The sequence below is a fragment of the Galleria mellonella genome, unplaced genomic scaffold (genome assembly GCF_026898425.1).
Source record: "Galleria mellonella isolate WM207_F2 unplaced genomic scaffold, CSIRO_AGI_GalMel_v1 utg133, whole genome shotgun sequence".
NCBI classification, from domain to species: Eukaryota; Metazoa; Arthropoda; class Insecta; order Lepidoptera; family Pyralidae; genus Galleria; species Galleria mellonella.
The window spans coordinates 3,110,593-3,132,952 of record NW_026441990.1 but is presented as its reverse complement, the minus strand read 5'-3'; the positions used below and the strand labels follow the sequence as shown (position 1 = coordinate 3,132,952).

At 33.6% G+C, this 22,360-nt stretch overlaps 1 protein-coding gene across 2 annotated transcripts in view; it reads left to right on the top strand.

Annotated features, from left to right (window-relative positions):
- Positions 1-22,360, top strand: part of LOC113511244 (inactive dipeptidyl peptidase 10) — a 202,909-nt gene that overhangs the window by 84,351 nt on the left and 96,198 nt on the right. Inside the window, exon 3 of one of the 2 annotated variants that reach the window (XM_031912149.2) lies at positions 16,766-16,976. In XM_031912149.2, coding sequence (XP_031768009.1) covers positions 16,766-16,976 — 211 coding nt within the window. Of the gene's footprint in view, positions 1-16,762; positions 16,977-22,360 lie in introns of both variants that reach the window. The other variant, XM_026894862.3, reaches the window with a different exon arrangement.

The following is a 22,360-nucleotide window of genomic DNA, read 5'->3' as shown; positions in this document are numbered from 1 at the left end:
TGGGACCAAGGTGTTCGCTACTCTCGTCCAAGTCAACGTCGGCTGAAATTTATGAATATATCATTTCAATAATTCAAGATATCTAAACGTATGAGCTAAAAGCTGTATGGGTAGAGCTCTTTGCCTATCTCTCTGAGACAAACAAAAGAAAAAAAAAAACAATATTGTAGGGATGATCTCATTGATGTGATCGATTTTTATTGATATTATCGAAATATCAATGTTTTTCCAAATATGCTTATAATTAAGTTTACGTGAATAAAAGATATTTTTATTTATTTACCTATTTATTATGAGTCGATATTTTGACATCGATGTTAGTATCTTCAAAATAAATATAAAGAACACGGTCAAGGTCATCACTAACTTATTTTAATTATTACACTGTTTTAAAATTCATTATTATCATTATATAATAAATTAAATTTTTTTATTATTTTAATAATATTTAATTGGTTAAATTTAATTAAATTAATATTTAATAGTTTATTAATAAACCCCCATACTGTAGCGTCTAAGGAGAACGTCAGCAGGGAGCTCATTCCAAAACCAGAGCGATCGCGGGGGGAAGTTCCTTGGAAATTGCAGTGTACATGACCTTTTACGTTCAAGCTTGTAAGGATGAATTCCCTGTCGATGGCGAGCGGTGCGATGGTAAAATATGACTGTGGGCATCATTTCAAACAATTCTTCAGGATGTAATGCGTTTGTGCCTATATGTAATATTGCACAATAATTATTCATAATTTCAAAGCTTTCCCTAATTTATAAGTGATCTAAATTAATCAACGTAACTTGAATGTTTTATCTTATACTCACTCGCGATACAACCTTTGTGCTAGGCAGTCTATTCACTATACAAGTTTACATATTAAATCTTGAATTATTCTCGTTATTTACCACCTCCACAAAACGCATCGAGTCTTCTCAACAACTTCAGCCAAACGTTATATATCCGGTAAAACACACATACATAGATAGGCAAAGTCTCACCTTAGACTTAAGGCTCGGTACCGCCTTTGACCTTTTATCCAGCCAAATCAATATAACCCGGTTACACGGACGAAGTCGCGAGTTAAAACCAATAGTATGTTAATTGAAGCCATCAATATTCTATCGACTAATGATTTATCTAATTGACAAATCATTTTCATTGCGAACTCTCGCAACTAAACTACTACGGCTAAGTTTGTGACAACAAATTTAGCAAGTTGATCAAACATCACGCCGCGATACTAACCACCTCGTTATCGGCCGACTCAGTGAATTTCTAATTAGTGTTAAACATGATTAAGATTCTAGATGAAAACCTCCGATAGGAGTGGAATTCACAGAAGAAGAAGGACGGTACTTGGTAGTGACTTCCATTGTTGTTTTTATAAAATAGGTAGCATATTAAGAACAAAATAATATAATGGTAATGCTAATGTAAGTAATAAGTACGAGTACTTTACGACCACACCTATAACCTGGTCCTCAAGTTAGGATACCATATGAACTAGACAACGAACATCTAGGGCAAAACCTAGAACATTCTCGGGCTAATTAAAAAAAGTACGTTGCTTATATAGGCTCGACTAGGAATCAAACATGGAACCTCATTGCATAATGTGTCTACTTCTGCGCCATGAAAGTGATATAGATAAGAGACTATAGGGGCCGAAGAAGATTTAAAAAGACAGAAAGTCTGTGTGAAAGACGATAGAAGATTGCCATATGGCCGGAATGGGAGTGCTTTTTTTTATACAACTTAGAATGGCAAACAAGCTGACGGCTCACCTGATGGAAAGTGGTAACCGTCGCCTATAGACATGAGCAGTACCATAGACATAACAAAGTATACTGTTTCGCCCATGATACTCACCATGCGAAAATGACTGCGCATAGAAAAGAGTGAAAGAGAAAAACATATTTTGCCGATCCTAAAATGATGAGGATAGGAATAGAAAGATGTAGATGATGAACATACATCTGTAGTATATTTTTAATCAACTTTCATAGGAAAGAGGTTCTCTGCTTTTTACGTGAATAATAATTCTGGGCTTATTTTACAAACTATATTTGAAGTCGATATAGTTCATTTTATAACTTCATCTTTAACTATCATTCCTCATGGGATGACCATTCCATTTTCGTTCATAATAAAAACTTTGTCTGATTTTTACCTGAATCATTTGTTTCTTCTTCACTTATCTTCGCTTCTATTTGTAAGTATGAAAAGGCAAATAATATAAAACCTAAACGCCACATCTTTATTCCTAGAAATAAAGTATTGTTCTGAAATGTTGTATTGATCCTGAAATGTTTCATTTCCTATTGTACTATGTAGAGTTAACAATTGGCGAAAATAGACATTTCTAAATATATTTATTAAATTTTTATATAACATGAAATAATACTAACTGCTGTTTTACTTTGTTACACTTTAGATGTAATAATTGCATGGCAACATTCTCGATATTTCATTAGAACATTTTATTCTCGTATGTGGCAATGAATCTTTTTTATTGGAGGTAGAAAGAAAAAAAAAGGTTGTTGGTGTCTGCTCTTAAACCAGAAATGGAATAGTTTTGTCATTGTCGTTCTTAAAATATTTAATGAGTAAAAAATTTAAATTCACAATCGTGAGAGTTGAATTTTGAAATTTTTGTATTATCAAATAAACTACGCAAAAGGTCATTTCTTGTGTCGCTAAAATGACATTTCAAGATTGAAACGTCTATCGGAGGATTCAAGATTGAAACCCTTAGTACTTATAACATTTACAAGGTAATCTCAGGTAACTTGAGCATGCTTTAGGGAACTGAGTGATCTGAGTATGTTATAAAAGGAATTTTCTCAAAGCAAAGGGTCATTTCATTTGAACTTAGTTTGGATCTAGGTAGTTTAGTAGTACTTTTATAATAATTTATCGTTTCTGCATTTTTGGATCTATTTCAAAAACTTATCGTACATACAGTCCACTTATATTCTCTCTCAATTTGTATTGTGCAGATTAACATAAGAAAAAAAAATTCTTGATAAATAGAATAAACTAGTAACATTATTACGATTTTTTATATTATCAGTTACTTTTTATAGTACTTTTTTCCAGACATAATAAAAAAAAACACTCATCATAAATAATTATTAATTTTATTATACTGAGCACTCTAAATTTAATACGTATAACGTAACAAACATCGAAAATAAAGCATTAAATAATCTAATTTCACGATTATATTTTAATAAACAAATGTTTTTTGTTGTATTTTTTTTTTCAGACTAATTACATTTGCACAAAGTGACTCTGTTTTTAACAGGCTTCAGAAAGAAGAAGGTCCGCAAATCGGTTGTATTTTTTTACGTTTTTAACCGTATAGTTGCGTCAGTTGTAAATCGATTCGGAAAATTTTTATTTTATCTGAAAGGATATACTTACAGATTGGTCCTGTAGAAATTTTATCAAAATCAGTCATGTAGTTTAGTTTTTAAATCAAAATAACTGGTTTTGTCATAATTGAAGTTGTTTTTTGTTTTTTTTTTTTTGTGAAACACAATCTTAATTATATCTATGATGATAAGTCATTTCTAAATAATTCTTGGATCTATGGTAGCTGACGGATGTTTTCGTCCCAGCTCAAATGTTTGTGTCAACATACATATTGTACGGTAATGGAAACGTGCCGAGCCGATTGTACAGTCCAGCGAAATTAATGAAAAAGCTACTCAATAATAGTCCTTATTACAATGTACGACGATTCATTATTTCTTTTATTTTATTTTTGTAATAATTATAACGATTAAATAAATTTATAATTAAAGGAAACAACATTCAATATATACAAAAATATATATACACAAATAAGACTAGGACAGACGTCATGGGAAGTGGAAACACCATAGATTAAATTCTTGATAAGGGAAATACGAATATTTACACGACAGCCCATTAGTGACTGTTCTTGTAATATCTTCAGGGTACATATAAGCATATATTATTATTTTATCTGTGATATAAGTATATAAATTTATTTTTTAATCGTAACTTATAAATCAGGCTAGATATATAAGGTGTGTTAGAATCCTTACACCAGCTGGAGTAACATTATTTATAATTAAAAAAAAAATAGTCTTTTTACAAAGATAAACTTTTTTTATTTGTGGAAAATAAGTACTTTTTCTCATTATTGAAAATATTAAATAATATGATGATACAGTCATTAATTTTCCACTTCTGAAAATAGACCTCACCCTTGGAGGGTTTTGCCAGTAGTTGCCACGCTTGGCAAGTGGATTAGCAAACGCAGTTAGACTTTGGGGATGTTTTAAGAGGGACGCTGACGTCTCTTATGATACCGACGGGAAAGGAAAGAGAGACCACACGACTAATCATGGAATATATATAAACTTTTTAAGTCTCGCTCTTCCCAGGAAAAGTGTGAGTTTGTTTGTTTGTTACCTTATAGCACCTTAACGGTTTAAACATTAATCATGAAATTTGATATACACATAATATATGGTTGAGAAGAATATAGGCTACTTTTTATTCTAGTTAGAAAACATGTAGATAGATAGATAAATTATTTATTCGCTACTACAAGCACATATTTCATTAATTTATAAATGAAACAAACAAAAAGGTTGCCTTGTTTTAATACTCAAAGCTATGTATGTGTATGTATGTATATATATGTATATATATATATGTATATATATGTATATGTATGTGTGTATATGATATATGTATGTGTATGTGTATAAGTTTTTATTTATTAATGATATTAACATTATTTACATATGTAGATATAGATAGATATATTCAAATTATTTATTCGCTACTACAAGCACATATTTCATTAATTTATAAATGAAACAAACAAAAAGGTAAGTTTTATTATGCATCTACGGTGAAAAGGCATCCAACTCAGTATTAAGCTGCGGAGTACCCGTAGCGCTGATTTTCTGTTGGTACCTTATATCCCGGTCACGGAAACGAAGTCGCTGGTAAAAACTAGTATTAAGTACGTCAAAGATAATGCAACATACAAAAGAGTTTGTTTTTTTCACTATTCTCTATCTATATAGGAATATAAAGTACCTATGTACCGGTATATAGAAATGTTCTAAAGATTAAGATCAGTGGAACTTTTCTTTCATTTGTTTCCCCTTTTCCTCAAAGCATCATTGTCAGATCTTCTACATTACTTTCACTTCGATAATAAAGGGTGAAAATAACAAAGCCATTATCCTAAAATGGATTGAGATATTCAAGGGCTGCTATAAATTCTAACTCTATCGAGTTTTCTTTCCACTATGGTTCTACCGGTGGAGGAAAGGGTGCTTAGGAATGACTGGACTAGCGACCCCGTTGCTAAAAATGTTCCCTATAAGATCGACTCCGACGTGTTTCCCTGGAAAGGATCGTGATTAATTCTTTATGTAATTGTCACGATGGACTAACTGACCTGCTTTCATTCCCACCTATCATCTCTCACTGGTCAACGTCTATCGTTAGTGCAGGCGAGATTATCATTCCATTTCAACTAAAAAAAAAAATACTTATACTATAAACTTACGACAATAATTTAGTACTCCGAAATACAATAACTTTTGCCGTGAGGTCCTGCCATAGAATAGGCCATCCTTTCCATTCCCGTGGATGATTTAAGAGATGACTAAGACTAACTTAATTGTAGGCGATGGGCAGCAGCGTTTCTCTTCATGATTTCGGCAAATGGCCCAATCTTGCACATTCACTATGCGCATCCAGGTCTTGCCCATTACTCTTCTTATATCATTAGCCCAGCGCATAGGTCATTTTCTCCGGGCAATTATTGGTCTTCACTCTGCGATTTTACGGCTTTAAATCTCCATCGTCACGTCTGCTCACTTGACCTGTCCATTTCCACTTCAACCTGGATGCTAATAGGGCGATGTCTTTGATTCCAGTGCGTTTTCAGATTTCGTTATTCGGATTGTAGTTATTGAGCGAGATACCAAATTTAATTCGTTCTCTTTGTGCATCTTGGAGTATCCGCCCAAGTTTAGTTGTAAGTCCAGATCTCTCGTAGGTTTCATTTCTCACACAAAGAATGCACTACTTATACATGCGTCTTTTGAGAAAGATTGGTAATTAATTGCTTTTTAGTACATTATAATCATCATCTTAGCTATTATTCGTCTACTACTGAACGTAGGCCTCTCCCATGGACTGCCATAAAGAACGGTCCTGAGCCACTTGCATCCATTGACTCCCTGCAATGCATGCATTCGAGGTCGTCAGTCTATCTAATGGAAGGGGGTCTCTCAAGAACTTTTCTTTTTAAGAAGGTTTAGTTCATTATTTAATTATAATCTTTTTTTTTTATACAACAGAATGGCAAACAACCTGACGGCCTACCTGATGGAAAGTGGTAACCGTCGCCTATAGACATGAGCAGTACCATGGACATAACAGAGTACACTGTTTCGCCCATGATACCTCCCATGCGTTGCCATTCCTGAGGACTCAGGAATGGCAACTTCTAGATCAATGGATCTTCTAAATTACATAAAAGTTCATATTCATGCTATCAACTAAACCGATAGGCCCATCGATATTTAATTTGGGTACCGGTTAGAATGAGGTATGAAGTGGTTTCAAATTAATATTTACTTCACCATCGACTCGCAAGAAACGAATTATAAATCCTATTTTATTAATCACAATGTATCCTTCTTTTTTCCGCTTGATTATCTTGCTCTTGCCAACAAACGATTTATATATCTTCTTTCCTTTTCTTCACTACCCTAACGTTCGAGTGAATCGCACATGGAACGGAAAGTAACATTTAAAAGATCACATTACGCATAAATAAATTCGTACGCGCCCAAAAACGATCCTTTCGTCCCTTGTGATGGCATAAAACATGTCACAGAAGTCCTTTTACCCGCATCTGTTAATATCTGATACTAGGCAGTGTTAGCTCTTTTGCCTTTGATACAATGACACAATCTTTGCTACTGGCTGAATGCTGGCTGAAACGTGATAGGCGATAAGTATATATTTACTTTTTCAACCGACGGCAAAAAGAAGGAGGTTATCAATTCGGTTATATTTTTTATGTTTGTTACCTCATAACTCCGTCAGTTCTAAATGAATATGGAAAATTCTTTTTTATCTAAAATATAATTTTTAATCATTTTTGTTGATTGAATAGGCCACGTTTCCTTTCTTGTAGGTGTCGTAAGAGGTGACTCCGGACTCCATCCCTCTTAAAACATCTCTAAAAAGCCTAACTGCATTTGCCAATCCATCTGCCAAGTATGGCAACTACTGAGACTAACTATTCCTCTTATGGGGAAGGCTTATATTCAGCAGCGGCCAGTTATCGGCTGAAACGATGAATACATATAGAACACATAGATCTGTCTTTTTATATATATAAATTTAAAAAAGTTGTTGAATTATCTCGGACTGGAATCAAACCTGTTACATTTTTACAACTAAACAACGTGCTAAATCTCCGCACTACAGACAATGATCGTTAAACAAGTCTGGCTTATTAAGATCAAGTCCAATAAAGGCTGTAAGAGGCTATTAACTCCGAAGGACTCTCCTTTATACAGTACTCATTTATTCTTAGCTATGAAGCTGTCAATAAATAATTGTAAGATATAAAATCTTTATGGATGTATTAAAAAAACTAAATATTCTCATATCTTGCCCCTGACTTCTAAGCTTTGTAATGAAACTTGGTTTAAAAGATAACCAAAAATGTAACACAATACGCCCGGGTTACCTTAGCCATAATCTAGGATTGCCAGGTGGCAACCCTTACTTGCGGCTATTTAATGTTTGGTGTTTGCGGATATAGAATGTTGCTATCTTGCTCTATCTCATGCAGATACTAGCAACAACGTATCTATGGATAAATTATTTTCCATATGTTTAGAGGACCAAATAAAGTCCCAACATTAAGAGTCAACACTGCCTTTATATTGACGAAACTGAAAAATGAATTTATGTTGCCACCTAAAAGTAACACAAAAAACTAAACGAATACTCTTACTCTGTATATTATAATATGCTTCTATCCAAATACACAGAAATAAATCAAAATAGTTAGCATCCATTTAAGAATTTCTTCTTTCAGTCACAGTGAAAATTTTCAAACGAATGCATTCATACTAATGCTTCGCGTCTAGCTGTGACGTTAGTATGGGAGATTCGAAATGTTTTGTCACTTTTAAATTCTTAATCACGAAATTTCTATCTCATATTATGTTCTAAAACAGATGGATGATTACGTACTGTTATCAATTTCAAATTCATCCTTTATAACTCGATACGTATCTGAAAAATCATCTCGCTTTTTGTTTATCTACTTTCTCATATAATACGTGTACAGCAAATTTTATAGCTGTCGGTTAAGCCGTTAAAATGCTAAGAGGTAATAAACAATAGTTTGTATGTTATGAAATGTGATGTAGGTACACCTACAAACAAGCTATTATTTGTTCCTTCACAACTCCTAAACAGCTTAACTTACAGGAAAGAAAAGGACATAGGCTTATACTTTTTATTTTGATCAGTGAACATGTCCTGGTCACGTCGACGAAGTTGTGGGTAAAACTAGTACCTAGTGTAATATTTTCAAATTTATTGAAGTGGTTGCATAGGTTTCATACGAACTGTTTTTTGTACGAAATAACGCGAGTCTAGTATAGGTTTTAAGTAGCTATGAATTGGACCTCTTTATCTCTAGCGCAGTTGAGTAAAAACCGAGGACGCTTGAGATAAGGCCCATTAATGGCTGGAAGTGGCTATTAACTGGATGGATACTATATCCGTCGCCATTTTATATGAGGCTTTCACGTGTTGCTATTTTGTTCAAGGCGTTTCTGGGAGCACTTATGAAGAATTGTGCGATTATGTTGGATTATTTACTCATTTACTAGTTTTTACCTTCGAGTTTGTTTGTTACCAGGATTATACATTGTTCAAAATAAAAAGTAGCCACATTTTATGCTGTTTTATGATGGCTGAGTATTAATAAAACACCAAGAAGATACAAACACTATTTATTTATTAAATTTTAATACACCTGTGTAGTGTGAATGGCAGACTCATCTATCAGTCGATCGTAGACAGAAATAACAGAAAATATAATTAGTAACGAAAACTTTTATATAATATTTGTAAGCATTTATCTTTTTTACCTGTGACTTTGTCTGCGTGACCCGGATATATTCAGTAACTGGAATAAAAAGTAACCTATATGGTACATGTATACTAAATTTTATAGTGATTGTGTAAGCCGTTAAGGAGCTATATGATAACTAACAAACATATTTAATTTCACATTTATAATATTAGTAAGAACATTTGTATAATTTTTGCAGTTTACAGAAACGAATATATTTTGATCTTTAAAAAATACATTTATTTTAAAATGTATGTACCTAACCGATGGTGACAAAATGTTTAATTGCATTTTAAATTTAGAATTTTAAATTTAGAATGGAGAAATCATATGTCTACTTTTTTCTACTATTCAATTGTCATGCAAATATATACAAAAAACATAAGAATTTTTAACTAACTAAAAGGCTAATTTAAAGCAAAATTGCTTTTATTGATTATAGAATTTCCTTCAGATAAAAATAGCGGTTTCAATCACTTCAGAAACTATTTATTTATTTATACTTTATTGCACATAATTATTATATTGTTTTAATTTATTTGAATAAAGATGTACAACAGACGAACTTTTTCAAATTTAATATGTATCCAACACGAAAGTAAAATCAATCGGGTCAAATCAAATTTAAAATCGTTTCAAAACCTAATATCCTTCTATTGCAACAATTCCGCGCTTTTTTTTATTTTTAAAATTAATACCCACATGACTCACCTGAGTACCCATACAAATATATCTTACAAAGATAATATAAATATCGTGTCCTATAAAATCTCCAGGTTACAGGACCGTTATTTATAAATAAACAGCTAAAAATAAACGCCTTTATCCGTAAGGGCGATCGCTCCAGGGTCCAGAGGTAAAGTAGGCCAACATACAGATACACGGATGCGAGATTTTTTTAATCAACTAGATTTTTACAAAAAAAAACTCCCACTTCAGTTGTGGCAAAACAAGTTATTTTGATTTAAATACCAAACTACTGAACCAGAAATGAATGAATTCCAGATTTATTCATTATGATGGACTAACTAGCTTGCCTTTTCTCACTGATGCCCCGTCAGCGTATACGATTAGCACAGGCGGAGTTACCATTCCATTATCATTAAAAATATAATAGTCCTTGGGAATGGCATCAGATGACGGTACCATGGGTATCACAGTGAATTTTGTTATATTTATTATGCTGTTTGTGTCTATAGGCGATGGTTGTCACTTTCCATCAGATGGGTCATTAGCTTATTTCCTACATTAAGTATGATTAGAATTACTATTATTATATCAGCGCTTAACTGTCTACTGCTGTACATAGCCCTCGTCCTTAAGGGGGGATTTGCCAGTAGTTTTCACGCTTGACAGGCGTGTTGGCAACAGCAGTTAGGCTTTGGTGATATTTTAAGAGGGACGCTGCTGCCCATCCCTTAACTATTGTTCTCTTACTTGCCTTTTACGATGCCCATGGGAAAGGAAGAGATAGCTCATTCTATGCCGGGACTATGGAAGATACTTAGAACGATAAATAAAAACAAAATTGTATTAAATTGCACATTTTGTTGAGAAATTTTGGGATCATCTGTAATCTCAAATCGTATGTGGCCTTGACACGAGCGTGGGTTTGAAAAATATTAAATGATTGATCTACTGCCTGCTGGGATCACTTTGTAAGTGAGAGCTTATAATCAGGCCTATGTATATCATATTGTTCTATCATTTTGTTTGTATTAGCTTTTACTAGCAATTTTTGTACCAGTTCTAGGTGATGTGTAAAAATACATCGAATTTTAATTTCGACTTTGAGAAATACAACAAAATCCCATTTAATTTCATGCAGCAAATTTTGCAAATTGCTGGAACAAACATATAGATAGTCAAAAATTCTAAAAGAAAATTGTTTTAATTTCTATTGCTCTTATTAAGATCGCGCAAATCAATTTTTCTTAAATATCTTTCACAAGCGATTATTCCCGGCTTTACACGGGTAGATCGAATTTTCGACTATAATATATAGCCTACATTACTTGCCGACAATGTAGCTTTCTATATGTGAAAGAATTTTTAAAATCCGTTGACTAGTTTTTAAGTTTATTCATTACAAACAAACAATGAAATCTTTCCTCTTTACAGTATTAACGTAAATGTACAGGTAATGTTCAATTACAATGTTATTATATCAGTATTTGTATTAGTAACATAATACCCAAATTCCAGAAAAGGAATTGTTCTGTTTGTGACAGAAGCAGGGGTTCTACCAAGAAATGTTTTCCGAAATTTCGGAGCCAAACGAAACACAAATTTGATGTTAAATTTACATAATACATTTTAAAAATGTTAAAATATCGTTCCTTCGGACTATTATAGTACAATTTACGACTAAGAAAATATTAAGCTTCATTTACTGGGCTGATTTCGGTATGAACGAGATTAAGCCCGAAAGTCCGGAATTTCGTTTCATGGTAGACTTCCTGATTGTTATTACATAAACGTTACTATGTTTTATCCACGTTATATCATGTTCCTGTCTCAGCCATCCCCAGAGAGGGTAGCTACTAACAAATGTCCGTGACCTTTAGACCAGACACGTATGCTCCTTTTTCCTGGGTCCAGATTACCTCTGAATTTATCTGATAACTAGCGACCCGCTTCGGCTTCGCACGGGTAAATCTCTAATTTATCCTTGTATAGCCATTTCAGCCGTTAACTTCCACATACTGAGAGTTTTGCCAGTAGTTGCTATGCTTCGTTGGCGAGTTGGCAACCGCAGTAACGTTTTTAGAAATGTTTTAAGAGGGACGTAGCTGTCCATCCTTCTACAATAAGTTTCTTTCTTATGACACCCACAGAAATGCAAAGGTTAGCCTACATTATTTACTTATTTAAGGAACACCAACAGCATATTGCATTATAACATATAGTTATAACAAATATACGCTATGCCGGTATCACACGGCAAACTAATAATAAATGATAATAATAACTATAAAATTTCTTTAAATAGATAATAATAGAATGGCAATCACGCCTGAGAATGAAGCAGGGCCGTAGCTAGATCTAAGTTTAAGGTTCATTTGCTCTAATGAACTTTTTGGTAGGGTAGAAGCCATAATTAAGTGACATCGAAAAAGTGAACCTGTCTAGTTTTCTTGAGGCCTTTCATTTTAAGATAGGGCATTGTCCCTTAGTACTGCTCCTCCTAGCTATGACTATGAGTGAGTCACTTGATCCATTCTAAAATTTGTAAAATCATCGTTTTAGTATCAATCTTTATTATTTATAGAATATCGCTAATTTATTATCTTAACATTAAACAAAATTGCAATTACTTTGAATCAAAAATAAGTAAAACAATTAATTACTATATAGGTATCGCAAATCGTTTAATTATACCTACGATGAGACCAACTTTTTGCAAACTAAGCCCTTTAGCTAATGGATTATCAAGCTAATCTTGTCGTCAAAAGATTTATGGGAAACGAGCTCCTGAATTATTATGAGAGCCTGGTATTGATGAGGGGCCATTATAGTGAATATCGAGTAGACATGATCAGTTTTTTTTTAAATTATGGATTTTGAGATAAAGGTATTAAAAGATAATTTTCAACAGAAAAAAAAAACATATTCGCGAGCATAATCTAGTGGGAGATAGTCAGAGGAATTTGTAGACTTTATCCAAATACTGTGACAGTGAAAGTAATGCTCAACATACTTGCTCATATTTTGCAAACCATATCTTAGTGTCTTATGGGAGACAAACGTGACAGATATGTATGTATGTATCTATGTATACCTATATATGTGTGTGTGTGTTTTTATTGCAACTTAGAATGGTAAACAAGCTGACAGCCCACCTGATGGAAAGTGGTACCCGTTACCTATAGACATAAACAGTACCATGGACATAACAGAGTATATTGTTTTGTGATACCTCCCATGCGTTGCCATTCCTGAGAATTCAGGTGTTATTCCACTGTAGCCTGTAAATTCACTGCCATGTGTGTTTCTTAGTAGTATATAATAAAACTATACTATAATAAAACTAAACTACTAACTAAAATATAATAAAATTGCAACTGAACGATGTCTAAACATGGAAGATATTTAAGAAAAATTGATGTAAGAAGTTTTAATAGAAACAATAGAAGCCAAAACAATATTAAAAAAAAAAATTGTCTGTCTGTCTATCTGTACAAAAACGTGCCGGTTCATTGCATCAAATAAAAACTATTACACCAAATTGAATGCAGTTTACACTGTTATTTTTTGAAGCTCTAACTTAAAAAAACACATTTTGATATGCCTTCTTAAAGTGACATAATACATTGGTTTTTCCTACTTCTAAAACTTAGTTTTAATATATTTAAAAAATAAATTATTAGTAGACGATATCCCGTCTGTCTTTTCATCATTAAGAACTTAATATGCTACAGCGCCATATAGAAGCTAGCTGTAGCAAAGTGACTATTATAATTGGAGATTTATGATTTACGGAAACCTTTTCAATGAAAAATTCATATATAATGTTCCAATTTTCACGACGATCGGTCAAACGGCGTCAGAGACTATTAATCTCAAACATAGATACATATGTTTAGAATCCATTTTTATAACGCCACCGGACATTGTCAGAGGATGATATTTCTGGTAATCTTGTCATAATCATATAACCCAAAATTCCGTATGAATCTATAGTTTGGACATGGCTGAATTAGCACCCAAAAGCAACTCCCTTATCTCTATAAGGTCAGTCGCATTTTTTCTGTTCAATCGTGAACTTTACTGCGTTGCATTAAAGTACAAATTTTGTTTAACGTGTCGCAACTTTTGTTACAAACCGTCCCAGTGCTAACGTCGCATAATGGTGCCATTTCTGTGGAAAATGGCCTTCGAGCGCTTCATATTCCGTTTGGTGATATATGATCCCAATTTTATTACTATAATCTTGCAATGCAATAGATAAATTCATATAGATTTATTTCAAATAACTATTAACTACTATGAGAAATTTATATTACGAGTAGTGACAAAATATTTATGTTATAGAGGAAAGCAGTTTATATAAAACAAAATTAATTAATTAATAAATTCAAAATAAATAAATTCATTTCGTACAGGTAATAAAAGAATACAAAAATTATTTTATATACCGATTTGTAATAATAATATATCGTATCACAATCCAATTATCCGCATGTGAAGAAAATATAACAATGTATGCAAGGAGCTTGATATCTTCCAACAATCCTTGCAACGTTACATTAAGGCTGCCAATTTGTTACTTTAAATTTATAGCCGTCATTCTTTTAATGTATATAATATCGAATGTTATGCAGAGCAGTTATTGGAGTGCAAATTTAATGCCGTTTTATGTAATATTTATTTTATAAATGTATTAATTTGTAAGGTTGCCTTGCTATAAATAAATAAATATAAAATGTAAATATAAATCACCGTGTAGTTCCAGCATAGAATGGGCCATCCTTTCCTTTCCCGTAAGTCTTGTCAGAGACGATTAAAAATTTTTATGGTTGGCAGATGGACAATAGGGGCAACATTACCAAAGCCTAACTATATTTGCCTGTTTGCTAAGCGTGGCAACTACTGGCAACACCATCTAGGGGGAGGCTTATCCTTAGCAATGGACAGTTAACGGCTGAGATGATGAAATAAATTACAAATGTTCTTTACGACGAAAATTCCATAACGGAAACCGTCTACAAATAGGGAATATCTCTAGAAACATACCTATTTGTAGACAATTACCGTTATGGTGTGCTTAGCACTTGTCATGCTCACATTTCGCGTGGATATTTAAATACAATGCAATATGGGGCTCCGTCACTTGGTAGAATTTAATTAGTTAACAGCTATTGCCATCAACGAAATTGTTTTTTTTTTTAATTCGATTGGCAAATAAGCTGATAATCCACCTGATGCAAAATGGTAATCGTCGCCTATAGACACTAACAGTACTATGAATATAACGGCGTACTCGTATACTGTGTTGCCCATAATACCCTTCATGCGTTGCCATTCCTAAAGACAAAGGTGCGATGTCATATACCACGCTTTAAACCTTTCGGTTTAAAGCGTGGTATCTGACAGTGAAATGACACGCAGACATGCAAACACAATTACTTCACGACAGAAACACGATTAATTTTACATGATACCCAAAATTTTTTATATTAACCAGATTCTTTGAGATCTTATATGGAAACAGAGAGGCAGTATACTACTAGGCCATGATACTTTTTCTCTTGGGGGAAAGACATTACTAACTATTACAGTAAATTGTAGATTGCTAACTGCCTCACTGCTAGCAATATACCGTATCAGGTCGACTTCCACGCGGTTCCCATAAAATAATAAGTAAATATGTTGTCACTGTAAAATATTCTATGTAACATTCGGCTTTTTGTTTGTTTTCATAGTACAATAAAATGAATTTTGAATGCCAGATTTTGACGAAGAGTATTTCAATATTATATACCATCTTTTTACCACTTTTTAAACAAAATAAAGTTATTTGTACTTTGTATTTGTATTTCCTCGTGAAAACTGTCGTGGTTAGTTCTTGTTGAATTAACCAGGATGAGCTAACTGATCTGCTTCATCCTTTCCTATAATCACTTACTGGTGCCCCACCAGCTTGTACTGACGTGACTGAGGTTGTCTATCCGTTATCTTTTATTTAATAAAAACATACTCTCTCTCAGACACACACGTACATACACACACACACACACACACACACACACACACAAACACTGTTATTCGAATAGATTACAAATTGCCAAAAAAGAAAATAAAAAAGCAAATTTTTAAAAGCTCTCGATTTTCCATTCACCTTAAATACAAATATTTCACCGTTTATCAAGTTGCTCCGATACAGGCCGGTTATAACGGTCGATTTATCATATCGCGGCCAATAATACGCCACCTTTTTGGCACATCAGCAGTGAAAGGGCTGTGTTTAAAATGTTTTATAAAAGCACCAACTGATATTGAGATAATAATCTATGGTTATGCAATACTGTACTTTTAAGACGTACCTAAATGTTTTGTAAATAAAATTTATTTTCAATCGACTTCAAAAAAAAAAGGTTCTTAATTATCTATCCTTAGGGCTGCCATCTCCAAAATCTGCCCCCCAGGACCGGAAGCGTAATTTCGCCGGATATTGGAGCTTTCACCTTGGACATTTCATTACTTTTTTTATTCACTTACATCTTGATTAAAATATATTTTACTTTGTACTTGATAGAAGAAACCTAAAGGTAAAATTAAAACTTTAAGCCTCTTTTGTTGCATGAAATAGTGTCTTTAATCGTTCTTTTACTCGTCCAGACTTTTATTGTAGTGCAGGTTGCACCCGGACAATTTAAACCTCGCCCGGTCGCTCCCTGGACGTCTTCCAAACTACGACAAATCCAGGGAAACCCGGACGAATGGCAGCCCTACCTATCCTTCATGTACAAGGGTTTCTAGACATCATGGTCTAGAAACCATAAGTCTAGAAAACTAGTCTACTAATAATCCCTTACTTTGATTCTCCTAGCTTATAAATCAAACACAATCTAACAATCACCCCATCGTTTCAGAAGCTGGTAGTGGGTGGTCCGAATCAACGCAACTGGCGAGGGATCCTCATAGCTCTGCTGGTCATCGTCGCCGTTCTGGCCTTGATCGTCACATCTGTAGTACTTCTAACGCCGCCTGATGAAGGGCCCAGGGTAAAAGGCCGGAGGCTGCGAATCCAAGACATATTATCTGATGATCTGGTACCAGTAAGATGGAATGGCACGTGGATTTCGGGTGAGTTTTATTATAAATAAATATGCTCAGTATTATAATCCTTAATGAAGTAGCTATATTTTATAAACTGTTTTCATTGTGGTGAACATGACACTCGACTTGTCCATATTTCGCCAAGCATCCATACATACGAGCATGCATCCGTCACCTCTGTCTTCCATTGAAGTTGGCAGAAACAGCGGAACGCCAAATGCTCGGACTCAAACAGACCTCTTTCCCTTCTTCCACATACCTAATTATATTCAAACACGTTCGTCGATTACGGCCGCTTTTAGTTTAGTCCTTCTTTAGCAGAGGGAGACTTTGTACAAAAGTCGATTGTTTGGGTACCTCTGTCCCTTTCGTGTTTCAACCGTGAAGCAGTTGTGTTTGTATGGCTGTATTTCCGTTTAAAGGGTGGGATATGGCGTGAATTTACTGGGTACAGAGGAAAAACACCTGAGTCCTCAGGAATGGCAACTCATGGGGGGTATCATGGGCGAAACAGTATACTCTGTTATTTCCATGGTACTGCTCATGTCTATAGGCGACGGTTACCACTTTCCATCAAGTGGGCCGTCAGCTTGTTTGCCATTCTAAGTTTTGTAAAAAAAAAAAATAAAAAAACATCGACATCTTTTCTTCTAGGGCGGCCCCTACCGACATCTTCATTCATTCATGTTCGAAAAATCTCCTTCATAATTTTACTTTATTTCATTTTTAATTAATTCTCATGTTTTAAGTTTTTTTTTTTTTTATAATACGTAACAATGAAATAGTTACCACGTCTGAGTTATTGATACACACTGACGTGGCACCAGTTAGTGATGATAGGCAAGGATGAAGTAGGCCAGTTAGCCCATCGTGACGAATTCAACAAGAATTATTCACGATTGACTCCAGGGGAAACTGCGTCGAGGTTGATCGGATAGGGTATATTGCTAGCAATGGGGCTGTCAAACCCCAGTACCCTGACTAGCCCATTAGTCGTGAGCATATTTTTTTTTATTTTTAAGTAAAAATATAGAGGTACAGATTACACGATTACAATTTTATGTAAGCACAGATTAATAAAGTTTATACAGCGCTCGTTATAAGCCGATTATGACTAAGCACTTTTAGAGCAAAAATGAGGTTGTAACAGAGTACCTTCAGTGTACCTAGATGAATAATTCAAAAGTGGTTACAATTTATATTACATTAGCTTTTACGCGCGACTTCGTACTGGTGGATTTTGGATATAGGAAGTCTTTTCTAGATGGAATGCCAATATATAGTAAGTCAATTCTAAATATTAATAGTTGTGGCACTTCAGCTGCGCGCTAACGACATACTTTCTAACTATATTGGATTGACTAGGAGAGATCTCTGTTAGAGATAAGTCCACCCTTCTTCTTAACATTTATAAATGCATTAACAATGTAATTTACAAGTGCAATATAGAATATGAAATACTTCCGAACCGATACGACATTGTGAGCGTTTATCCCTTTTTAAGAGGCCGGGGTAGCCCATCTGCAACTACTTTGGTGTTGCGGGAGGCAATGGGCGGCGGTAGTCACTTACCATCAGATGAGCATGCTTGTTTACCCCCCCTCCTCCCATTATAAAAAAAGGGGTTCGTTTGCCCCTGTGTAAATAATAGTTTTAAGGTTTTCCTATCTAGATATCTAGCCTGGCTACATTATAACCTATTTTAATAGAACTTACATATTAGAAGGGGATTTTTTATTGTGAAATTACTCGTTTCATAAAACAGAATATTTATTGAATGAACCGGTTATTTAATTGGACATCAGCAGTCTGTCTCATGATTAAGTTAATTTTTAGTTTTATTTACATTTTAATTAAGTCTCGTTGAAGTATATTAATATCGCAGGGAAATATTTATTAGGAGGAATAATTTGAACTAATTTTGTAATAGGTTTAAGTCCAAATTATTATAATTTTAGTTTCTGATGGTCCACAAAATAGTAATTTTGCGAAATTATCATATTAAAATATTAAGAGATAAATTTAGAGAAATGACACACCAGAATCGGCCTCGATTACAAAAAAAAACAAGATCATCGCTCTCAGTTATATAAAACTGATTTAATTCGTTGACGCGTTCCACAAGTTACTAGTTCCCGACACGGAAACGCCATTTATGTTAAATTCTCACCTCGGCTGTTACCTTGAAAGTTTTTGAGTGCTCCAACAACTTACGAAGTTCTGAGTAGTAGAAGCATTGGGCCAATCAGATGCTTCTCGATTCTTGTGGTTTTAATACAGCATAGGAACTGGTCTGCTCATGTTTCTTTTTATTATTATTTTTATATCAGTCGTTTACTGTCCATTGCTGAACATAGGCCTCCCTTTATTGAGGGTTTTGCCAGTAGTTGTCACCTTTGGCAGGCGGGTTGGTAACCGTTGTAATTAAAGTATCCTATATGCTTAAATTAGGGTATAGCCCACCAGTATACTAAATGTCGTTCAAGTCGGCAGTAGTTTATGAAATTAGAGGAAAAGTAGCAAATATCCATCCATTGCTACAAATTTATGCTTTTATTATATTGTAATAGGATTACTATATTAACTAATTTTAAATAGATTTAGTAATACTAAACTACATGACTTGGTGAACTTTGTATCATTTACAACGCCATCTATTAAAAATAATAAGAAATAGCGATTCCAATACTAAATTTTAAGCTACGCCTGGTTTATAACGAACAAAACGAAAAAGAAGAATACAAATCGATCAAGCCGCTTTTGAGTTTTAGCGAGAATATTAGCAATTAATTTTTTTATATATATGAAGAAGAAAGATATCACAAAAATAAAATCATTTTGATTAAATAAATCAATTTTCAAAATTTATTTACAATTGACTAAGAAAACTATGGACTTTTCAAGTTCCTTAAACATACGATTGATTGATTGAAAAAACTACTTAATGTATTAAGGTAAGTTTACCTACAATAGAAATTCAACAATCGAAGTCGCAGGCAATCAACTAGTTTAAAAAGAATTATAACAATAAATTCTACCTTGACTAGGTATTCGCTATAAAAACGGTCTTCACAATTTTGAGGGAGTTAACAAGTTAAATGTTCAATATTGTTAGAACGCTCAATGAGCAAACTTCCAAAGGCGAAGTTTTAAAAAGCTTCCAGTTTTGTTTATTGCCACTAATGATTTCATGCCGATTCTATTCGAAATTTGAAATATATTTTTTTCTTTTTTTATACTTACTAGCTTTTTCGCGTGGCTGTATCTCCGTATGTAGGTATGTTTACTGACTGGGATAAAAAGGAACCTATAGCCTTCTCCATTCCATACAGTATGTATGGGTGCATTGAATTTCATAGTGTATAACCCTGTGTATACATGAAACCCTATGTATGATAGTGTAATAACTGCCCACTAAGAATGAGCATGTAGACTACCGAATAAACATTGTTTTTTATAATCGATTGTTCCGCAAACCGAAAGTGCTGCCATCTTTATTTATTTTAGCATTCAAACAAACAAATTCTTGTGTTTTATTATAATAATATTGTTAACTGCCTAAGGAATATAAAAAATGGTCTCTTATTTTTTAAATAATTAAAAATACATAAATTAAACAGTAATAATTTATGTATTTTTAATATATAAATGTATTATACAGGTGTTATGCAACTCTGCTATTTTCTCCCCCAAACAAGCTGTCGTACGGAATCCAAAAGAAAATTAATGTTCAAAAGTGACGGTGAAATTAGCAAAGTTGCTGACAGCAGGGAACTGTGCATCGTTATTTATTAAATTTTCGTCCGCGTCTTTTAGCCGCGGTCTCGTTACATTTTAATATCTCTCACTTTTTATGTCGTCCTAGTGAGTCATAATTGTGTTTTAATAACAGTTTACGTTTGTATGTGTACTTGAATGGAAGCCATTGTTGACACAACGCAAGATTGACTGCTTACAGCCGTATTTGGGGGGGGGGGGAGACGTTAGACTGTGAAATGTACTAATACCTGAGATATCAGCTGTTAACTGATATCTCAGGTTTATCACTGCTGAACATAATTGCCACGCTTGGCAGGCGGATTGGCAACAGCAGTTAGGTTTTTTGTAATATTTTAAGAGGGACGCTGCTGACCATTCTACGACCATTTAGTATATAATATAAATATATTATATCTAAAGACGAGCATCATCATCATCATCATTGCCGCCATTATCTGTCCACTGCTGAATACAAGCCTCCTTGCTATAAGGAATGGTCCTAAGCCACTTGTATCCACTAACTCCCTGCAATGTATTTGAGGTCGTCACGAGACGAGTATGTCTGTTATAAATTCAAGGAATTTCTGTTGTTTCATGTTGAAATGAATAAAGCAATTCTGATTATTCGGTTGACTTACAGTTGGGATGGGATAAAATAATTTAACATGTTTCTTAGTAAACGGAACATAACGGTATTTAAGTAGTCACGGAAAATATTCAAATCGGAATTACAAACAACTGCCTCGCTATAGCTATTCTTGAAAAGGTTAATAATCTCAAATAATAAAGGTTAATAATAATAAAAGGTTAATAATTTATTTGTATTTGCAACCGACTTTAAAAAGAAAGAAGTTCGAATTCGGTTGCATTTATTTTATCTTTGTTAATTCATAAATCCGTTAGTTCTAAACCAATTTGGATTTATTTTTTAAATGGATGAATGGACATATAAATTGGTCCCATAGAAATATTATCAAAATCGCTTGAATAGTATAGTTTAGTTTTTAAATAAACATAACTGATTTTTCCACAATTGAAGTAAGTTTTTCTTGTTGAACCCAAACGACACAATACTATCATTAAGCCCACCTTTTGGGTCATATTTTTTTGTAAAGTTATTTAAATAAGTAAATCTTAAATCATTATTTTAAATAAGTTATTGTTGGTATTGTTGATATTGTTGGCAATTGAAAACTGTTTTGTGGATTATTTTTTAAATTAAAGAAAGAAAAAGGAAGATAAATGCGTAACATACACGTTACGCGTTATGTTCGCTTAATTCTGATCCACTGCTTGTTAATGTGTTTACCAATAAAATAGACAAATAGTAAATATTATATAATTCCTCTGTACCATTTTCTTACAGTATCTTAAACCCTCCTTTTCTCTCTCTCTCTCTCTCTCTCTCTCTCTCTCTCTCTCTGTGTGTGTGTGTGTGTGTGTGTGTGTGTGTGTGTGTGTGTGTGTGTGTGTCTGTCTGTCTGTCTGTGTGTTCACTACAAAATAAAGTAATGAGCAAATTGTCCTATGCAAAAAGCTAATTAAATATTAAAAACCGTAAAATAAATTTTACAAAATGTTTTAGGAAGTTTTTGCTAAAAATTTCGCAATTCTGAGCGGAATGCCGGCGGAACACATTAAGCTCGTGGACT